A 17,907-nucleotide genomic window follows, 5' to 3' on the forward strand; every position below is an offset into this window, starting at 1 on the left:
GCTGAAATCGCTATTAGTATGTGTGTCAAAGTGTGCTGCGTGGCCAGACAGAGAGCCAGGTCTGACCTCAGGTTCCCTGTCTTGGAGAAGGGGTCGATGCATTCGTCTCTGGACAGGATCCTGTGGGAAAACAGCTTCATCTCAGGGTCCAGGAAGCCTGCAAAGTTAGACACACCAGAAGAGCATCTTTAAAATGGACTCTCATTCATTCATATATATATATATATATATATATATATATAAAAATAAATAAATAAATAGAGAGAGACAGAGAGAGCTTGGTTAGTGTGGCAGGGGGTTTGGTTCTGCACGCTGGGCCGCAGCAGAGAGCAGACTCGACTGCATTAAACATCCTATTTAAAAGAGCTCCGTGGAAAAGCAGGATGTATTCAGAAAAGGTGCCGTTTTGCCAAACAGCCAATTTCCATGACTCCCCGGCCATCTGGAGCTACACTGAGTAGCATTCCAACAACAAAGCTTTTGAGTCCATTTAGAGCCAAATCTCATGTTGTTTTGCTACACAAGTTCTTCAATTTAATCTCAAATGAAATTGCTTGGCATCGGTGTGTGTGTGTGTGTGTGTGTGTGTGTGTGTGTGATGGAGGGTCTCTGTATACTCAGTGGGCTCATTAAAACATCAAGGCTTTGAGATGAGAACTAAATGCAGGCTGGGTCTTATCAGTTCCTCTTTAGAAGCTGTACAATAATGCGTGTCTGGAGGAGCAACAAAGACGGGCTTTGATGGAGCATCTACATCCCCACTGCACAACCAACACCTCGCTACCTGGTTGCTATTAAACCACAGAGAAGAGAGAACACAGGTGGGCAGGCGTCTACTAAAGCAAAACAACAACAAGCCCATCTACCTGGAGAAACAGACAGATGCACAGTGACCTCCATGCGCCACAGACTAATTACTACATTCATTATTCATTCACTTCCAACGTTCAGCATAGGCATTCATGATAGAATAACATCTAATTGATAGCGAAAGATCGTCTCCAAACTTTGACGGGCCAAAGTTCATCTCTGTAACCCAAATGCAGATAATTAGATTCATAAAAAGCTCAAACGGTGCATTATAATTTACTGTCAAGTGAGATTGATCTGAGCTGTTGGGAAACCCACTATAGTAGAGCCCTGTTTTTATTGTGGGACTCCAGAGTTACCCGCAGGACCCGACAGAGAAGTGTGCTGCATGGTCTGAATGGTCCATGCTGCGGGCGGTCAGAAAAACCAATTATTTCATAACGGTCGTTCCACCGTTTTCAATACGCTATGAATCTTTATAAAACCACTTATTACACGAATCCCTCTGTCATTCTGGCCGCTTGTGTCCCTCTCCTCGCCTCTAACTGGGGCGTGGTTACACAACCGGCTCGCGCGCCTGCTCCAAACAGTGGCGGCAAAAACAATTATCCGATATGAAAGGAATTATGAAACCAATTATCAGCTTGCAGTTCTCACTGGAAAGTCTGTCGTCGTTTTCTAAAGGTAATGAAATAATGGCTAATATGATTGGTGACTTTTGTGACTTTTTGTCTGGGCTACTTCAAATGAGTTTGTTTACACGGGAGTGTTTTAATAAAACTACTTTATTGCAAACATGTAAATATCTTACGAAATCACACATTTATTGGAAATTGGAAATGAGTAAGACGGTAGAGGTGTAATTTTAACATTGCAGGACTGTGGGCAGGAGCTGGATGAGATCTGGCTGGAGCAGGTGGGATGTATCCAAAACAACCTGCGGAGGCAGACGGTCATGGTACGAAATATCACGGGAGAGGACGGGCAGTACCAAAACATCTGTCCCACGTAAACTTCCACACCACAGGGTCCGACTTTCCCTCGCTGATTTTCGCCTACAGGTTGGCCAGTGGTGGAAAAAGTAACCCAATAGTCATACTTGAGTAAAAATAAAAATACCCTAATAGAAAAAGTAAAGATCACCCAGTAAAATACTATTTGAGTAAAAGTATTTGGTTGTAAATATACTTAAGTATCAAAAGTATAAACCATTTCAAATTCCTTATATTAAGCAAACCAGATGGCACGATGTTGTTTTTTAAATTTAAGTATAGCCAGGGTCATACCAACATAATTTACAAACGAAGCATTTGTGTTTGGTGAATCCGCCAGACCAGGTAGTAGGGAAGACATGACCATGGATGTTCTCTTGATAAGTGCGTAAATTTGATCATTTTCCTGTAAAGCGAGCCATTCAAAATGTAACAAGTACTTTTGGGTGTCAGGGAAAATGTATGGAGTAAAAAGTACATTATTTTCTTTAGGAACGTAGTGAAGTAAAAGTTGTCAAATAAAAATAGTAAAGCTTGTTAGGCTTACCGCTGGAACACACCCAAATAAATGATTTACACACAGAGAGAAGTCAGCTCAGACAGATCCAGCTCAGAAGCCCAGCTCATGAGCTCCATCAGCAGATTTTCATTTAGAATGGAAAACTAATGCGTTTATGCAACAAATGTTAGTGCATCGAATCGTGTCGCACTGATTCGTTCTTCTAATCAAACCGTTCTTGTATCTAGATAGATATTTAAATCGTCTCGAAACGGAAAGATGCACCTCCCTACTATATAGACGATATATATGTGACACAGTCCCAGAGAATCTGAGTACCGACTGAACCTGTCACACAAACTGAAGGTAAATGCTCCCCTCTAGTGGCCACTCCGACTTCAAACTCTTGTTAGGTCTTGTTAGGTGACTAACTTCTCAATCCGGGGAGTGTATAGACAAACATAAAAAAATACAACAATTCTCACCTATAATACAGACAGCATTCAGGCATTAAGTCTAGATCTATATTTACGTAGTGATTTGACAGAGGATGTAGGCCCGGTGGGTTGACTGCCTTGCTCAGGGGCAGAAGGACAGATTTTTACCTTGTCAGTTCGGGGATTTGATTCAAAGGTGTTTGGTTAAATACGGAAGACACATTTCAGTTGAACGCACTCAGTTGTACAACTGAGTAGGTATCCCCCTCTCCTAGATGATTCTGTGTTTAAATTAATCTGCCATTTAGACTGTGCTCTCACACACTTTTGGCATTTACGTGATGGCTGTTTTTTTTTTGCACTTTTGATACTTTTTGCATTACTTACTGTACATCTAATTATATAGTGATTCAACGTAGGCGTTAATTGTCAGAGAATGTTAAATACCTGCTAGTGTTTGTGTGTGTACTTACCTGCGATGGTGTGTGCATAGAGGCGGCTTCCGAAGGTGAAGACGTGCAGCTCGTAGAGCTTGGCGATCTTCTCCAGGAAGTCTTTGCAGTGCGGACGCAGTCGCGTGTGTAACATGGGCTCCCCCCGCCCCAGCTGGAAATGGAAGATTCCCTGTGGAACAAAAGCAGAGGCATGGGCAGAACCATCAATGTTTTGTTCTAGCTACATAACCACCAGTGGTTTATTATAGACTATTTAATACCAAACCCTCAGCAAAGCCTGGGACATAGAAATACCAAACCACCTATTTTTCATAGGCCAGAGAAAAGGATTTCAACCTTGTTGGACATGAGCTGGCAGTGATGCTCGGTGGTGTGGATCAGGGTCTGGTCCAGATCAACCATCAGAACCAGCTTCTTGTTCCTGTGGAGTCTCTGCTGGTCCTCTCTGCCCAGCTGCTCTGCTTGCTGTGTGGGGGACAAATCACACAGACCCAGCATTCATAAAAAGGGGGCCCACGACGTCAACAAAACTGTCTCTATTAAATTGAAAAGTTGCATTCCAACGACAGAGGTCAGAGGACAAGGTCACATTATCGTCAGAGGAAACATCTTCTAGTGCCATGACAACCCCGAACCTCACCTCAGAGCTGACCATCAACTCAGGGACACTGTGCACCATGGAAACATTTGCCGTGGAGATGAGAGCCTGCTGCCTCCCATTATTGGTCTGCATCCTGAGAGAGAAAGAGAGAATCCACTTAGCAACGCATACTCAATGGATAAGAGGTAACCTACAACTAAGAGTTAGGCCCATTTGTTAAAATGTTTTGAATATGCCAATTGAAATTCTAGCATGGAATAACTTGGTGTTTGTTTGTGTGCGTGTGTACACTTACTGTGTGAGGTCCTGGCCACATTCAGCACACAGGCCCTTCATCACAATGGGATGGCTGCATTCTTCTACTCTTACAACCACAACACTGGAAGAGAAGATGCACTTGAGATTGCAGCATAATAGTTTCCCCCTTAAAATCCTTGAGAGTTTATAGACGCACCCGTGGAAAGTGGCCGAGCTACAGCGCTGTCGGTCAGACCAGGAGACGTACGCAGCGTACGAACGGTTTGGCCGACTGACTAATACACCACTATGGAAAGATGACGCTCACCAACATGATGGTGTTCTCCATTTTGCTCTACAGCCCTCACAAGTGTCACAGGTTTTGTGCCAACAAAGAAAAGGGGTTAAATAGGTGTAGTCATACAGGCCAAATTCATATATTTTATATTTTTTTCCCTTGGGATACCTACAGGGGCCCTACAATTCAAAATTAAATAGCTAAATGATCCATGATATGACCAGATTTTTTTAGCCCCTTTTTCTCCCAAATTTTGTGATATCCACATAGGTAGTTAGTCTTGTCCCATCGCTGAAACTCCCATACGGACTCGGGAGAGGCGATGGTCGAGAGCCATGCATCCCCCCCGAAACACGACCCTGCCAAGCTGCATTGCTCGCTTAACCCGGATGCCAGCCACACCAATGTGTTGAAGGAAACACTGTACAGCTGGTGACCGAAGTCACCGTGCATGAGCCCGGGCCAGCCACAAGGAGTCACTAGAGCGCAATGGGAAAAGGACATCCCGGCCGGCCAAACCCTCCCTTAACGACACTGGGTCAATATTGCACCGTCTTATGGGTCTCCCGGTCGTCGCCGGCAGCGACACAGCCTGGGATCGAACCCGGGTCTGTATTGATGCAGTGCCTTGCCTCACTCGGGAGGCCGGTATGACCATCTTCAAACAATTCCATATGTCAGCTTAGTAACTCAGATTTTTATGGGCGGTTTCCCGGACAGAGTTTAATTTAAATCAGATTAACGATGTGCACATGGTGCTGACCTGAGGATGCTTCAAAAACCAGGGATGGGACAGTAATACATAAGCATTGTGTGGAATTGGAGCACGTCACCTAAACAATGGACGAGGTAAAAGAAAATGTCGAAATTTCAATGACTTTGGAAAAAAAAAAAGAATTGTGGCAAACTACCCAATTATTGAGAACAAACAGCATGATACAGCAACAGAAAACAAGAAAAATAATGCCTGGACTACCATTTGTAATGAATTCAACACAAATTAAAAAGTACACTACAACAACTTCAGGTAAGATAGTGTATTTACTGTTGGCCCACTTTTACAAATCTGAGACAACACAGTGGGGCCTGAATGCATGTGTGACAGAAATGTAACAAACAATATCACACATATATTCATATAATTTCTAGAACATCTCGTCTTCCTAAGGTCCTATGGAAAAACAAAAATCTACTTAAACAATACAAATGCTGCTGCTCGTAGGGAGCATTTCAAGACTGGTGGCGGGCCCCCGGTAAGACAGGGGAGGTAGGTAGCCTAGTGGTTAGTGTTGGGCCAGTAACTGAAAGGTTGCTGGATCGAATGACAAGCTGACAAGGTAAAAATCCACTGTTCGCCAGTAGGCCGTTCATTGTAAATAATAATTTGTTCTTAATTAACTGACTTGCCTCGTTAAATAAAGGTTCAATTTAAAAAAAAAGAAGACCAAAGACAGATGAGCTGGGGGACTTGTTGACCGGGATCACAGTAAGTCAGCAACCCCTGGAAGGTATCCCCGATGATGACCATTTGGACAGATGGGGGACTGTTCCAATCCTCATTTTGTAAGACACATTCATTCAACATGTGCCATCCCGGCACTGTAGGGAATATGTAATGTCAGTCATCTCTTGCACTCCCATAATAAAAATGTAACAAACTCAACTCTTTAATAAATGATGTTCTCTAATGCAGCAATGTAATCATTTTCTTGAGGCAGATGAACACCATAGCTTGGAGGGGATAAGACGGGATGAAGTTCAGCCCGCTACATCTGGCTCATCTGCAGCAGCCAGAAGGGCAGATTGTCACTAACCGGGCCGGAGGACAAAAGCTGAGCATGCATGAGAAACTGGCCTAGGAATTTCATGAGCGCAACCTAAATGTATTTAAAAGAAGACCATGATATGAAGATGCAAATCCCTCATGTTGAGTTGGCTATGAAGGAGGAGAGAAACAGGAAGCAGCAGCAGTAGCAATGTTCTTCTCAAACCAGCACCAGTTTGGGGTCCTGATATTTCCATTTGTGAATTAAAAACCATGCTGTTTGAGTTCATTGTGAATGCAGCATCTTCTTGGTTGAACGTGTAATGTGTTTCTGAGACTGGAAATGACTCTTCCATACACCAAACACCTCTGGTGCAGATATTAGCTTGGTTATACCGTTGTTGCTCAGGTCCTATTGCATGACGATAGTGGGTGACCAAGAAGTTGATCTGTGCATACCCACTGTCGCCAAGTATGATTCCACTAGGTTGTCCTCTTTCAAGCTGAGCATACAATGAGGCGTTTTGGAAAATCCTTGAGTCATGAGTTCAATGTGCAACAATGTTGGAGAACTGCAAACACCATGTACATTTATTGAGAACCAGTTTTTACGATTCCTGTACTCCACAGCATCTGCTGTAGAGGGACACTTGATGGGAATATGACATTCACCTATACAGCCAATGACTCCAGGGAAGTTCCCATATTCATAGAACTCTACCTGATAGTTGGCTTGGGCAGCAGCATCAGGGAACTTGATGTAATGGTCTTTCAATTCACATATAGCATTGCAAACTCTGGACTATGTTGCATACAGTCAGTTCACTTACACCATACAAATCTCCTGTTTCACAATGGAAGGTTCCAGATTCCAAAAACCTCAAGTTGACCAGTACTTGTAGGGAAGGGCTTTCCCCTAAGAGAGTCAGATGAAAGTCTTGGCTCAAGCAAACAAACAAAGCTGCATTTGCTTTGTATATACGGAAACGGTCACCGAAATTGATTTTATCTAAATCATTCAGTGTGTTGATCCTGTCTATAACCGCCCTTCGGTCTGGCCTTGGTAGCACTCTTTGATCGTCATTGAAATAGTCCAGGTAAATCATTCTCCTCCATTGCCAAGGTCAACCTGGGGGCCAACATCCATTAATCTGACGTTAAACCTTCCTCAGGACATGTTTAAATACAGCCTGCACTTAAATCTAGATGAACTAATTGTCCTTCTAGAAATCAGACTTTAAATCTAGACTAGGGCAAATCCGAGACTATTTGAAACCATATCTAAGAAATGCAATTTCTGTTAGTCCAGTTTAAAAGTGCAATTTAGTCTAGGTTGATACTGCCCCCTAAAAAAAGTTAAAGGTGCTACACAGGATTTTTTTTATTATATTATTATATGCCATAAAATATGGCACTAATAGTGGATTTATTGTGTTTCACAGTATTACTTAGCCACAAGTGTTGTGATATTCGACAAACTGGGAAAACGTTTACAACTTTGTGGCTGTGTTATCTAAGGAAATCACTAATGTCCTGGTTGGGAAAATCTGCACCGTTCCGGTCAATTTGATCATTGTACCATCTAAACAAAAAAGTATAGTTTTTACAGCTGTTTGAAGCTAGTGGACCAAAACCTGTTGAATCATAGATGGTACAACGATTCCTGACACTATTCAGTGCTTATTTGTTTTACAAACTGTAATTGAGCTAACAGTGTACAATGTTAGCAACCAAGAAATGACCGAAATTTCCACTAGATAACACAGCCAAAGTCAGAACAGCTTTCCCAGTTTGACAAGATGCTGCTCCATCAGGAGTATTTAATAGGCGAACATCCCAGCCAATCACAACACTGGTGGGTAAATAACAGAAACACTATCATTAAACTCTTTGCACCACACTCACATGCTAGCTTAACATAAGGAATTTGAAATTATTTATACTTTTACGTTAGATACTTAAGTATATTTAAAACCAAACTTTTACCCAAGCAGTATTTTACTGGGTGACTTTTACGTGAGTCATTTTCTATTTGTTACACAAATTCATAACACTAAAATGTTTGAGGCTCAAGCAGAACAAAGTATTCGCAGTTCTTCTTCCCCAAGTGCTCGAGCGTGCAAACTTGACGACTCGATACCATGTGGATGATGTCATGTGCGTAGTACTACAATATTGGGCCAGTTCGTTTTGCATGGCCCGGTGCCCCTTGTGGTGGAGATTTCACATACGGACCAATGGAATGGTCTAAAATAAACAAACTCGGCCCACCAGGGCACCGGGCCCTGCAAAACGAACTCGTTAATGTACATGATCCATCCAGCTGTTGTAGAGATCGGCGCTCCAGCACACGCACTGGGTTAGCATAGCTAGCTAGCGTTACCATTTATTAGCTAGGCTAATTAGCTATGCTACTTCGAATTTGGTCTATAAGTAACAACATTAGCTAACGAACATAGTATACACAGCACACTATAAAAAATGGCTGACAGTCTATATAGCTAACGTTAGTTAGCTTGCAGACTCACCCAGGCGATATGACTTGTCCAAGTTGACAGCATAGCTCTTTCACCACTCCAGCTCGGTCCGATTTCAGCTTCTTCTCTGACAGCCGATTGGGCTGTTCTGGCGGATGGGACCCGGACTCTTTCTCCGGTGGGATGGGAGCACATAACGCCAATACCGAGTCCACATTGACGAGGGAACCGGGTTTGACTTTCCATTCCAGCAGCCGCATAGGACGCGCTGCTATTGGGCAGCGGATCTCCGCCACTTGCGCCATGGGGCCCTGTGCTGCCCCGCCACCGCCGGAATCTGCGGGCTCCTCCATCAGTTTCGCGCTTCAAATCCCTTTAAACTCTAGGCACAGGTCAAGCAAAGATATATATCAGAGTCGCGGGGAATTCGGTTTATCATAAATTATTGAAACTGAGCTAAGAAACAAAAACCAACGTACCGCTGATGTTTGAAACACAACGATGCAAGAACACAGACCCAATAGTTTAGCTTCTTTCGCTCTTCCCGCCCGTAAACAGGAAACACAAGACTGAAGCGGCGACGACAGTCAGAGAGCTTCCGGTGGCTCTGATGACAGAGGTCCTTTCTACTTTCCACAGTTCCACGTCAATTTAAATACTTTGATCAATGGAAGGAACAGCTAGCTTCCATTTGTGTTTGAATAAATGTGTCAGTTTGAGAGTCATACACAGCATGTCAAAGAGAAGTTGAAGTTGGGATGATCATGTAAACAAAATACAAAAAAAAATCTAATGGAAGATGCAACATCATGCTGTTTTGTTTTCCACTCACACATTGTTTTCTAAGCCTTTACAGCTCTGGGGACATCCCTCGATGGGCCCTACCTGATATGATGTAAGATGATGTAATATATAAATCATGCATCTACTCCTGGTGACAACTAGTAGAGTTGCTACCAGTGATCCAAAGTCACATGGGGGCCTGGTCCCAGTAATTCGCACATTGATGTTAATGTAAACAGTTATCTATAATACATATTATTCAGGCTATGCCCGTGATATGACGGCTGAGATGCTGGGAAGGCGGATCACACATGTATGTGCCTGTTTTATATTTGTTTAATAATCTCAAAACGATAAAATCAAGACGCAGTCAGTAGTATTTTATCGTTATCATTTAAAACAACAGTGTTTTAATTCCACAGACCATACTCTACTACCGTAAACATGACTTTAAACAAGGTTGTACAGAGACCTCACACTTGAATCGTTTCCGTTACATGTTATTTTAGCCACATTAATTAATTATTTACAACGTCCATTTCTGATTCACCCATACAAATACATGCATTATTCTGTACATTTGTGATTTCAATGAAAAAAACAATGACTTGGGTTGATTAATTGACGGTACCCGAAGAGGATATCGAGTCAAGTCATGATTCTTTTCACTAGAGAAGCTTCGGTCACATCGAGTCGGACCATTTGTCACGTGACCGATTTCGTGCACCTTCTGCCAGTCAAATCATTTGTAGCAGTTCAGGAAATCAAGAATGATCTGAAACAGGAGGTGACAGGTTACATTAGAATGGTGACTACACAGTTTTAACTCCATATTAGTGAGAAGAGATCACAGTATAGGTTGAACATGGCAGGGGAGACCTTCAAAGCAGTGAGTTGAACTGTTTGTTATATGCCTTTGCCTTGCCTGCTAGCTAGCCAGCCAGACGCATATAGCTTCAGCAAATTCAAACTCGACACCTGACATTTAACTGTTTATGCATGAATGGCTTAAATGTCAAAAGTAATGACTATGTATGTGTGCGCGCTTTGTATGTTAATATTTTTTTTCATAGTATACATGTGTATCTACAGATCACACTAACAATAGTTTTCATTCCATGAACTACTCTCTCTGACTCCCAGGAAATGAGCGTGGACACACAACGTTAAATTCCCCTGATGCAATGTATAACCGCCATACTAAAATCAGAGCTCGATGTACAATCTCGCTAAAAGACAGTGTGATGTGCCCCAATTTTGAGATTGTGGTTTACCCTCCATTATTTATAAGTTGTCACGTGTTTTGTTCAATGCCATGGAAAGTGTGTGTGTGTGTGGCTCTCTCATTAGGCAGGATTAGGTGGCTGCCTATGGCGGCAGCTTTTTCTGAGCTACACTGACCAAGACGCATCTCCAACAAGACTTAAAACCTCACATAATTCTGCCCCAAAACAATGTCAATTTCTCTCAACCAGTGGCATATGAGATTTTTTAGGTGAGCGCTGATGCCCCCTGTGATAAGAAGTGCCCACAAAGTCAGGGATGCAAAATATCTATCTTGTCCATTCCCAGTGTGCCTCTCAAGGGTGCTTGTTGGAGAGTAGAAGCACTCCACCGACATTCCTTTAAAAAACATAATGTAACACCAAATCATGGAGCAGATATAGCATATGGTAGAGTGTGGCCTTTAATGTAGCCTACAGGGTTTAGGAAAAAATGTATGACAATGTAATGAGAAACTTTTAACATCATGCAGGTTTCTCTGATCAAATAGCCTAACCTAAATGGTGCCTGATCAAATTGGAAAAAAAAATATGCTGACACGTTAACATATCTGAAAAACCGGTCTAAGTAAAATGGACACTCAGGCTACTCACAACTGCTGTCCAGGAGTTTCATCCTGTAGGCTAAATGGTCATGATCAGTGGTTTCAAGTTTGTATCCGTACATTTTTTACGAGCTGATCATAGCAGAGAAAAGGGTCGTCGGCAATTTATTTTTTTCTCGCCTAGGGCGGCAGAACGGCCAGGACCGGCCCTGGTGTGTGTGTGCATGTGGTCAGGGCCCTGACATAGAGCCTCTATTTATAAATCTATTAGTCTGGAAACAGTTTGTCCTGTGAGAGACCGTTAAGAACAACAACAGCGTGTTCTAGCCTATGGAGAGTGACCTTGATGCAGTCCACACCACCAGTCTACATGTTGTTCGACTTATTAACCTCGTAACATGAAGATTTTTTTGTTTTTCTCTAGTTTTCTAGGGATGAAGGTCTTTCTCAGCAAGTCTACTGTAACTGGCAAAAACAGTGGATTAGTTTAAAGTTGATGCTTCAAAGTGACACTGATTGTGGTGGTGTTTTCGTCTTTCTGTAGTTAAGGTTGTGTCATTTGGCCCTGCTGGGAAGATGTCCCCGTCCACAGCTACAACTGTACAGGTCCTTCAGCTCACAAAGGTACTAAACTAACTAGAATGGCCCATCTCCTTTTTCTATAGTGCGAGTCAGCTTGATGTACAAGTACACCCCTGGACAGGACACTGAACTATACATGCTGTTACTTAAATACCTTCTAGAAAGCAACTGCAAGATTGGTGAAGACATGAGCATTTCAGCAACACTGTGTGCTGTGCACATTTCTTTCCGTCAGGCCAAGGAAGAGTCTAGGGTTGTTCTGGAAGATGTTTTTGGGTGTTCCCGTGGTGGTGGGAGTCCAGTACGCCCTTGCGGAACCTAGAGAGAGACGGAAGATGAAGATCTTGGTGAAGGGAGTCGGTCGCTTCTGTAGGTGGGTCCCATCATAACAATAATATCACCATCCTTTTTGTATGTGATCAAATGTTTTGAATAATTTCCTTTTGGAGTTACACTCAATCCATGTCTCTCTCGGTCTCTACAGGTCTATATATGTAGGACTCTATATCTCAGTAGATTATTGGTGGACCTCCAATGTGATGTTACGTGGTTTGGACAAGGTAAGTTTGACAGAAATATTGGGTGCGTTCCTTTGCCCAGGCATCGCTGAAGCATTCCAGATATTATGGCTAGATACGTAAAATACTTATCAGCTAACCACATATGTTATAGCAATCTGGTGCCTGACGGCACAGTCTAAGACGTGGCACGAAACCATAGGTTGACGCATGCAACGTCTGAGCAGGGCAACGGGACCAATATGAATTGTGACAGGTCTATCTGTGTATGTCTGCTAAACAGTGGCGTGAGTCTGCAACGATCTCAGTAGTTCAGTCAGGACACTCACGTCATCTTCCCCTCCCTGTTTTGCCAGAGCAGCCCATCGTTTGTGGCAGGGATGTCATTGTGCCATCAGAGGGCAGCAGATGGCATGGTGGAGGGAGCGGTGCAGAACGGGGGGATATATGTTAAACTGGGACAGGGCCTGTGTGCTTTCAACCACCTGCTGCCTCCTGAGTACGTCAAGACACTGCAGGTCCTGGAGGATAAGGCTCTCAACAGGAGATGCAAGGAGGTGAGACCTGTAGTACATTGTCTTGTCAAACATTGAAGAACAGTTAATGCTCAGCTTCTGACCGTAAGGTGCTACAGAGGGTAGTGCTTACGGCCCAGTACATCACTGGGACCAAACTTCCTGCCATCCGGGACCTATATACTAGGCGGTGTCAGAGGAAAGCCCCAATAATTGTCAGACTCCAGTCACCCAAGTCATAGACTGTTCTCTCTGCTACCACACGGCAAGCGGTACCGGAGCGCCAAGTCTAGGGCTTAAAGGCTCCTTAACAGCTTCTACTACTCAAGCCATAAGACTGCTGAACAATTAATCAAATGGCCACCGGCCTATTTACATTGACACCACCCTCCATTTGTTTTTTTAGACTACTACTCACTGTTTATTATCTATGCATAGTCACTTCACCCCTACCTACATGTACAAATGACTGACTAACCTGTATCCCCGCACATTTACTCTGTATTGGCACCCCCTGTATATAGCCTCTTTGTTACTTATTCTTTTTGACTTAACTCCTTCTTGAACTGCACGGTTGGTTAAGGGCTTGTAAGTAAGCATTTCACAGTAAGGTATGCACCTGTTGTATTCACTGCATGTGACAAATAGTTTGAAGCGATACGATAAAAGAGGCTGTAGTGAAAGTGATAAAGCCATGCTTGTAGTTTTGTCACAGCTTTCAATGCCTCTTTACCATTCATAATGTGAGGCTAGAACAAGCCATTTTATAATGAAAAATGTTGAGGAACATTCTTCCATTAAATTACCTGGTATGTTCTACCAGGTAGATGCTCTGTTCATAGAGGACTTCAACACGACTCCAGACAAGATGTTTAAGAAGTTTGAGTATGAGCCCATCGCAGCAGCCAGTCTGGCCCAGGTCCACAAGGCAGAGCTGCAGGACGGGACTCCTGTTGCTGTCAAAGTGGGTTCAGGTTAACTATACTACACATTCAGCCACAGAATTAAAAGTATACTGTGCTTGATTTACACTATTAAATAGGGGTCACCTCACCTGGTTAAACCAGACTAGGTATATCTCCTGATTCTGAATAGTAACAACTCTCTTCTCCAGGTGCAGTACATAGACCTCAGGGATCGGTTTGACGGTGACATCAGGACTCTGGAGATCCTACTGGACGTTATAAAGTTCATGCACCCCAGCTTCGGCTTCAGATGGGTCCTCAAGGTAAGGGCTCAAACTTCTGCCAACTTGGTCAAAAACTGTATTTTATTTTCTAGGACATTTATCGGATAATACCTGCAGAGCATGATTAGAGACAGCCCTAGACATGGTCCCCTAAACTAACCTAATGCTGGCATTCTCTGACGATTTTAGGACTTGAAGGGGACATTAGCTCAGGAGCTGGACTTTGAGAATGAGGCCAGGAACTCTGAGAGATGTGCAGAGGAACTGAAACACTTCAAATTTGTCGTCGTGCCAAAAGTGTACTGGGACCAAACCAGCAAGGTGAGAGACGGAACTAGTCACTGCTGTAAATCACGATGGCTGCATTCAGGCAGCCCAATTTCTTTTCTTTTTTTTTGTCTCTTTTGACCAATCACATCGACTCTTTTTCTGATCTGACTGGTCAAAAGACCAATTAGTTAAAAAAAAATATCAGTATTGGGCTGCCTGTCTAAACACAGCCTGACCACTTTTGTATTATTGTACTGTAATAAACCAAAACAATTCCTTTAGAGAGTGTTGACTGCAGAGTTCTGTGAAGGCTGCAAAATCAACAATTTGGAAGAAATCAAAAGACAAGGACTTAGCTTGAGAGATGTAAGTGCCTACCGTGACACAATAACCTTTTGTCTATTATCATTAGTACTCCGATGAATGTATAAACAGTTTTCTCTGGCTTTTCAGACTGCTGACAAGCTGATCCGTACGTTTGCAGAGCAGATATTTTACACTGGCTTCATCCACGCTGACCCTCACCCTGGCAATGGTAGGGTTCAGTTTCTACTGAACTCTTAACATGCTCATTTATTGATTTGTGCAACTTGAACCAGGGCAGTTTACAAGACGGTTTTTCAGAGAAATGGGTCACGTTGATAATAAATAACTACAGTACAACAATATTTGCTTAAAATGACTTGATGACCTTGAATGTATGTTATCTGTACCATGTCACAGTGCTTGTGAGAAGAGGTCCAGATAAGAAGGCAGAGCTGGTACTGTTGGATCACGGCCTATATGAATACCTCAGTGAAATGTAAGGGCCATAATATGCCATTTAGCAGACCCTTTTATCCAACGCAACTCACAGTAGTGTGGATACATTTTAGATCCTGCATGTTTTAATGGTACAACTTGTATGTTTTACTATCAACTCTAACCTTTGGCTCTGTAGTGACAGGGTAGCGCTGTGTAAACTGTGGAGGTCCATAGTCCTGAGAGACGATGCTGCCATGAAGCGGTACTCTAACAGCCTGGGGGTCAAAGGTGAGAGGACCACTGTCATTTAGGCTTAATAAAGTGATTTTATTTCAAGCTGATTCCTTCATTTAAACTGAAGTCATATGCCTTGAACAAATCCAGTCTCACCACAAAGACCTGCTTACAATATCCTGTATCCTAACAGACTACTTCATCTTCTCTGAGATGCTGCTGCAACGGCCAATCAACATGCGGGAATTGGGCCTGTCCAACATCCTGAGTCGTGAGGAGACAACCTATATGAGGGACATGGCTGTCAATCACTTTGACAACATCATGGTTGTGCTCAAGTCCATGCCACGCCCCATGCTGCTGGTGTTCAGGAACATCAACACTGTCCGCAGCATCAACATCACACTGGGAGCTCCTGTAGACCGATACTGTGTCATGGCTAAGAGGTTAGTAGCAGCAGGCTGGGGGCTCCGGTGGACAGATACTGTGTCATGGCTAAGAGGTGAACAGAAAAGTGTTTCACATAGCAGTAGTTGTAGATGCTTACTAACCTGTTGTCCTGTCTCCAGCGCTGTGCAATGTTGGGGGCGGCTCCAGGCAGAGAGGCCGGGTGTTCTTCCAAGGTTCAGGGTGTTGCGATGGGTGCGGGCCACCTGGGAGAGCCTCAAGTTCGAGTGTGCCCTGAGGTAACGAATTATCCTCAACACTATACCCTCAGTAGCCACGTTTCCATCCACAGTTTTAAGCAATTAACGTCATACAGTACAACAAATAAAATAAATTACGACAGCTGTGATTGGAATTGGCCGCTTCGGTGCAATTTTATAAATGCCGAAAGATAACTCGGGAAAGCATGACGTGTATTAGGCTACAGATGAAATAATTGATGACCTTCACAGGGTGGGTAAAGCACACGGTGATCTTGATGCTCCTTTCCAATGAATATCGAGGGTCCTTTTCTGGTGACATGATCGATGCTCGACTGCCGTTTGACAAATGCAAAAATTCTCGCACTTATCCATAAATCTCATGTAGACTAGCCTAACCACTATGAGCTCTAGTGTCAAGACCAGTGTAGGAACATTTCAATTTAAACACCATTTGTGACAACGCGATGGAAACACATTGAAGTTGAGATTTTTATTTATTCGGTACATGAAAACTGAAGTGGAAAAAGTACATTGTGTGCAATACATCACGTACTGAAAAGGTATCAGGAACAAGTCAGTTTGGAAACACCACCGGTAGGAAAAGGCATTTTCTTTATGTGGATTATTGAATACTTGCATGAAAATCTGTTGATATTTGATGGAAACCTAGCTAGTGGCCAGTTTTCGGTACCAGGTCTGACCCTCCCACCGTACCTGCCTCCAGATCACCATGTATTCTTTGGGGTATGGAAACGTTTCATAATTGGTATCAAGGGACTTAACGTTCCCTACGCCACCACTAACAGCCTGTTCCGTTAACACCAGGCATGATGAGGTTGAGTCATGCTGCTTACTGCCGGTAGCATAACGCAACAGGGATTCGTCAGACCAGGCAATTGTCCAGTGTTGGTGATCGCGTGCCCACTGCAGCCACCGCTTGTTTTCAGCTGATAGGCATCAAACCCGGTGTGGGAGTCTGCTGCAATAGCCCATCCTTTACGAGCACCAACGATTTGTGTGTTCCGAGATGCCGTTGTGCCATTATTTGCCCGTTTTGTGGCCCTTCTGTTGGGAACTGTCATGTGTGCGAAGCCCAGGAGGCCGACCGTTTCGGAAGATACTGGAACCAACGAACAAACCACGCTCAGTCGCTTGTTTTGTCAATTCTAATGTTCAAACAGTAACTGGATGCTTGTCTGTCTGCATTATATACTAAGCCATGGCCACATGACTGTCTGTAGGCGCTAACCATTTCTGGGAAAGGGGTGGTACACCTAAATAAACTGGCCAGTGTATAGCAGTAGACCCGGCTGGGTAGGTCTTGCTACAAACATTCCCCAAAATACATAATTTGGCATTTTTAGTTCCTACAAAATTGCCTACATTTCTTACCATTAACTTCAATCATTGTATCTTCCCAGGTCTGAGATGGCGATGATGAGTCTGACAAGATCCCTGCTGTCTTTGTTGTCTTACTTCAACCTCATATCGCTGGACGAGGAAGTTTACCAATACCTGAAGTAGAGGCCGACAACCCATACCTCAGCTGCATACCTGATACTAGTGACTCCTGTTTCAAGCTCAAGAAATGCAACCCGTTTGACAGGACATGATAGTTGTCAAATGGATAGATGTGCTTCCAAAATGGTGCTATGCATTTCCCACATCTACAGATTTTATGATGTAGAATTGTCTTAATCAGTCAGGACAGAAAACGCAGTAAACACAGCTCCAAGCCAAGGACTTGACTCACCAGCAGTTATTTCATTGAGGAGCACTGTCTCAGTGCTGCCAGGGAATATGTGTACTGACATAACATTAACACAATTTTATTAAACACAGAGCCATTTAATATTTGACCTTTCTTTCACTGGGGTTGAATTTGATGGCAGTATGTGATTCCTGCTGTGACCAGTCAAGATTGTGCCTTCATTGACTAAGTCTTATTAATAGCACGTTTAGGCCTTTCAACCCTCCTGTTGTGTTCGTTTCATGTTAGTGTTCCCGGTCCAAAATGACCACC

General features: G+C 43.3%; 2 protein-coding genes across 15 annotated transcripts in view; one reads left to right on the forward strand and one right to left on the reverse strand.

Annotated features, from left to right (window-relative positions):
- LOC110496375 (RNA polymerase II subunit A C-terminal domain phosphatase) overlaps nucleotides 1-9,206 on the reverse strand; it is a 119,956-nt gene extending 110,750 nt beyond the window's left edge. Inside the window, exons 1-7 of one of the 5 annotated variants that reach the window (XM_036952936.2) lie at nucleotides 9,051-9,206; nucleotides 8,623-8,953; nucleotides 4,090-4,173; nucleotides 3,834-3,927; nucleotides 3,530-3,658; nucleotides 3,212-3,362; nucleotides 67-157 (exon numbers count right to left, since the gene is read on the reverse strand). In XM_036952936.2, the coding sequence (XP_036808831.2) occupies nucleotides 67-157; nucleotides 3,212-3,362; nucleotides 3,530-3,658; nucleotides 3,834-3,927; nucleotides 4,090-4,173; nucleotides 8,623-8,924 (851 nt within the window). In that variant the 5' untranslated portion in view covers nucleotides 8,925-8,953; nucleotides 9,051-9,206. Of the gene's footprint in view, nucleotides 1-66; nucleotides 158-3,211; nucleotides 3,363-3,529; nucleotides 3,659-3,833; nucleotides 3,928-4,089; nucleotides 4,174-8,622 lie in introns of all 5 variants that reach the window. The other 4 variants (XM_090208787.1, XM_036952938.2, XM_036952937.2 and 1 more) reach the window with 4 other exon arrangements.
- A 323-nt stretch (nucleotides 9,207-9,529) lies between these two features.
- On the forward strand, nucleotides 9,530-17,736 carry LOC110496376 (putative aarF domain-containing protein kinase 5). Of its 10 annotated transcripts, none has more exons than XM_021572240.3 (15): nucleotides 9,795-10,243; nucleotides 11,727-11,806; nucleotides 12,000-12,137; nucleotides 12,249-12,324; nucleotides 12,644-12,839; nucleotides 13,621-13,761; nucleotides 13,912-14,025; nucleotides 14,176-14,307; nucleotides 14,539-14,622; nucleotides 14,710-14,791; nucleotides 14,980-15,058; nucleotides 15,197-15,288; nucleotides 15,428-15,680; nucleotides 15,804-15,920; nucleotides 17,306-17,736. In XM_021572240.3, the coding sequence occupies exons 5-15, from the start codon at nucleotides 12,663-12,665 to the stop codon at nucleotides 17,406-17,408; spliced, it is 1,374 nt and encodes a 457-aa protein (XP_021427915.1). In that variant the 5' UTR covers nucleotides 9,795-10,243; nucleotides 11,727-11,806; nucleotides 12,000-12,137; nucleotides 12,249-12,324; nucleotides 12,644-12,662; the 3' UTR covers nucleotides 17,409-17,736. The 10 variants fall into 10 exon arrangements, with proteins under 10 accessions (XP_090064916.1, XP_021427915.1, XP_090064920.1 ...); XM_021572237.3 differs by having other exon boundaries at nucleotides 9,995-10,162; nucleotides 12,639-12,839; XM_021572239.3 differs by having other exon boundaries at nucleotides 10,040-10,243; nucleotides 12,639-12,839.
- Nucleotides 17,737-17,907: the final 171 nt, after the last annotated feature.

The sequence above is a fragment of the Oncorhynchus mykiss genome, chromosome 18, assembly GCF_057628025.1.
Source record: "Oncorhynchus mykiss isolate SJ-2025 chromosome 18, ASM5762802v1, whole genome shotgun sequence".
Taxonomy (NCBI): Eukaryota; Metazoa; Chordata; class Actinopteri; order Salmoniformes; family Salmonidae; genus Oncorhynchus; species Oncorhynchus mykiss.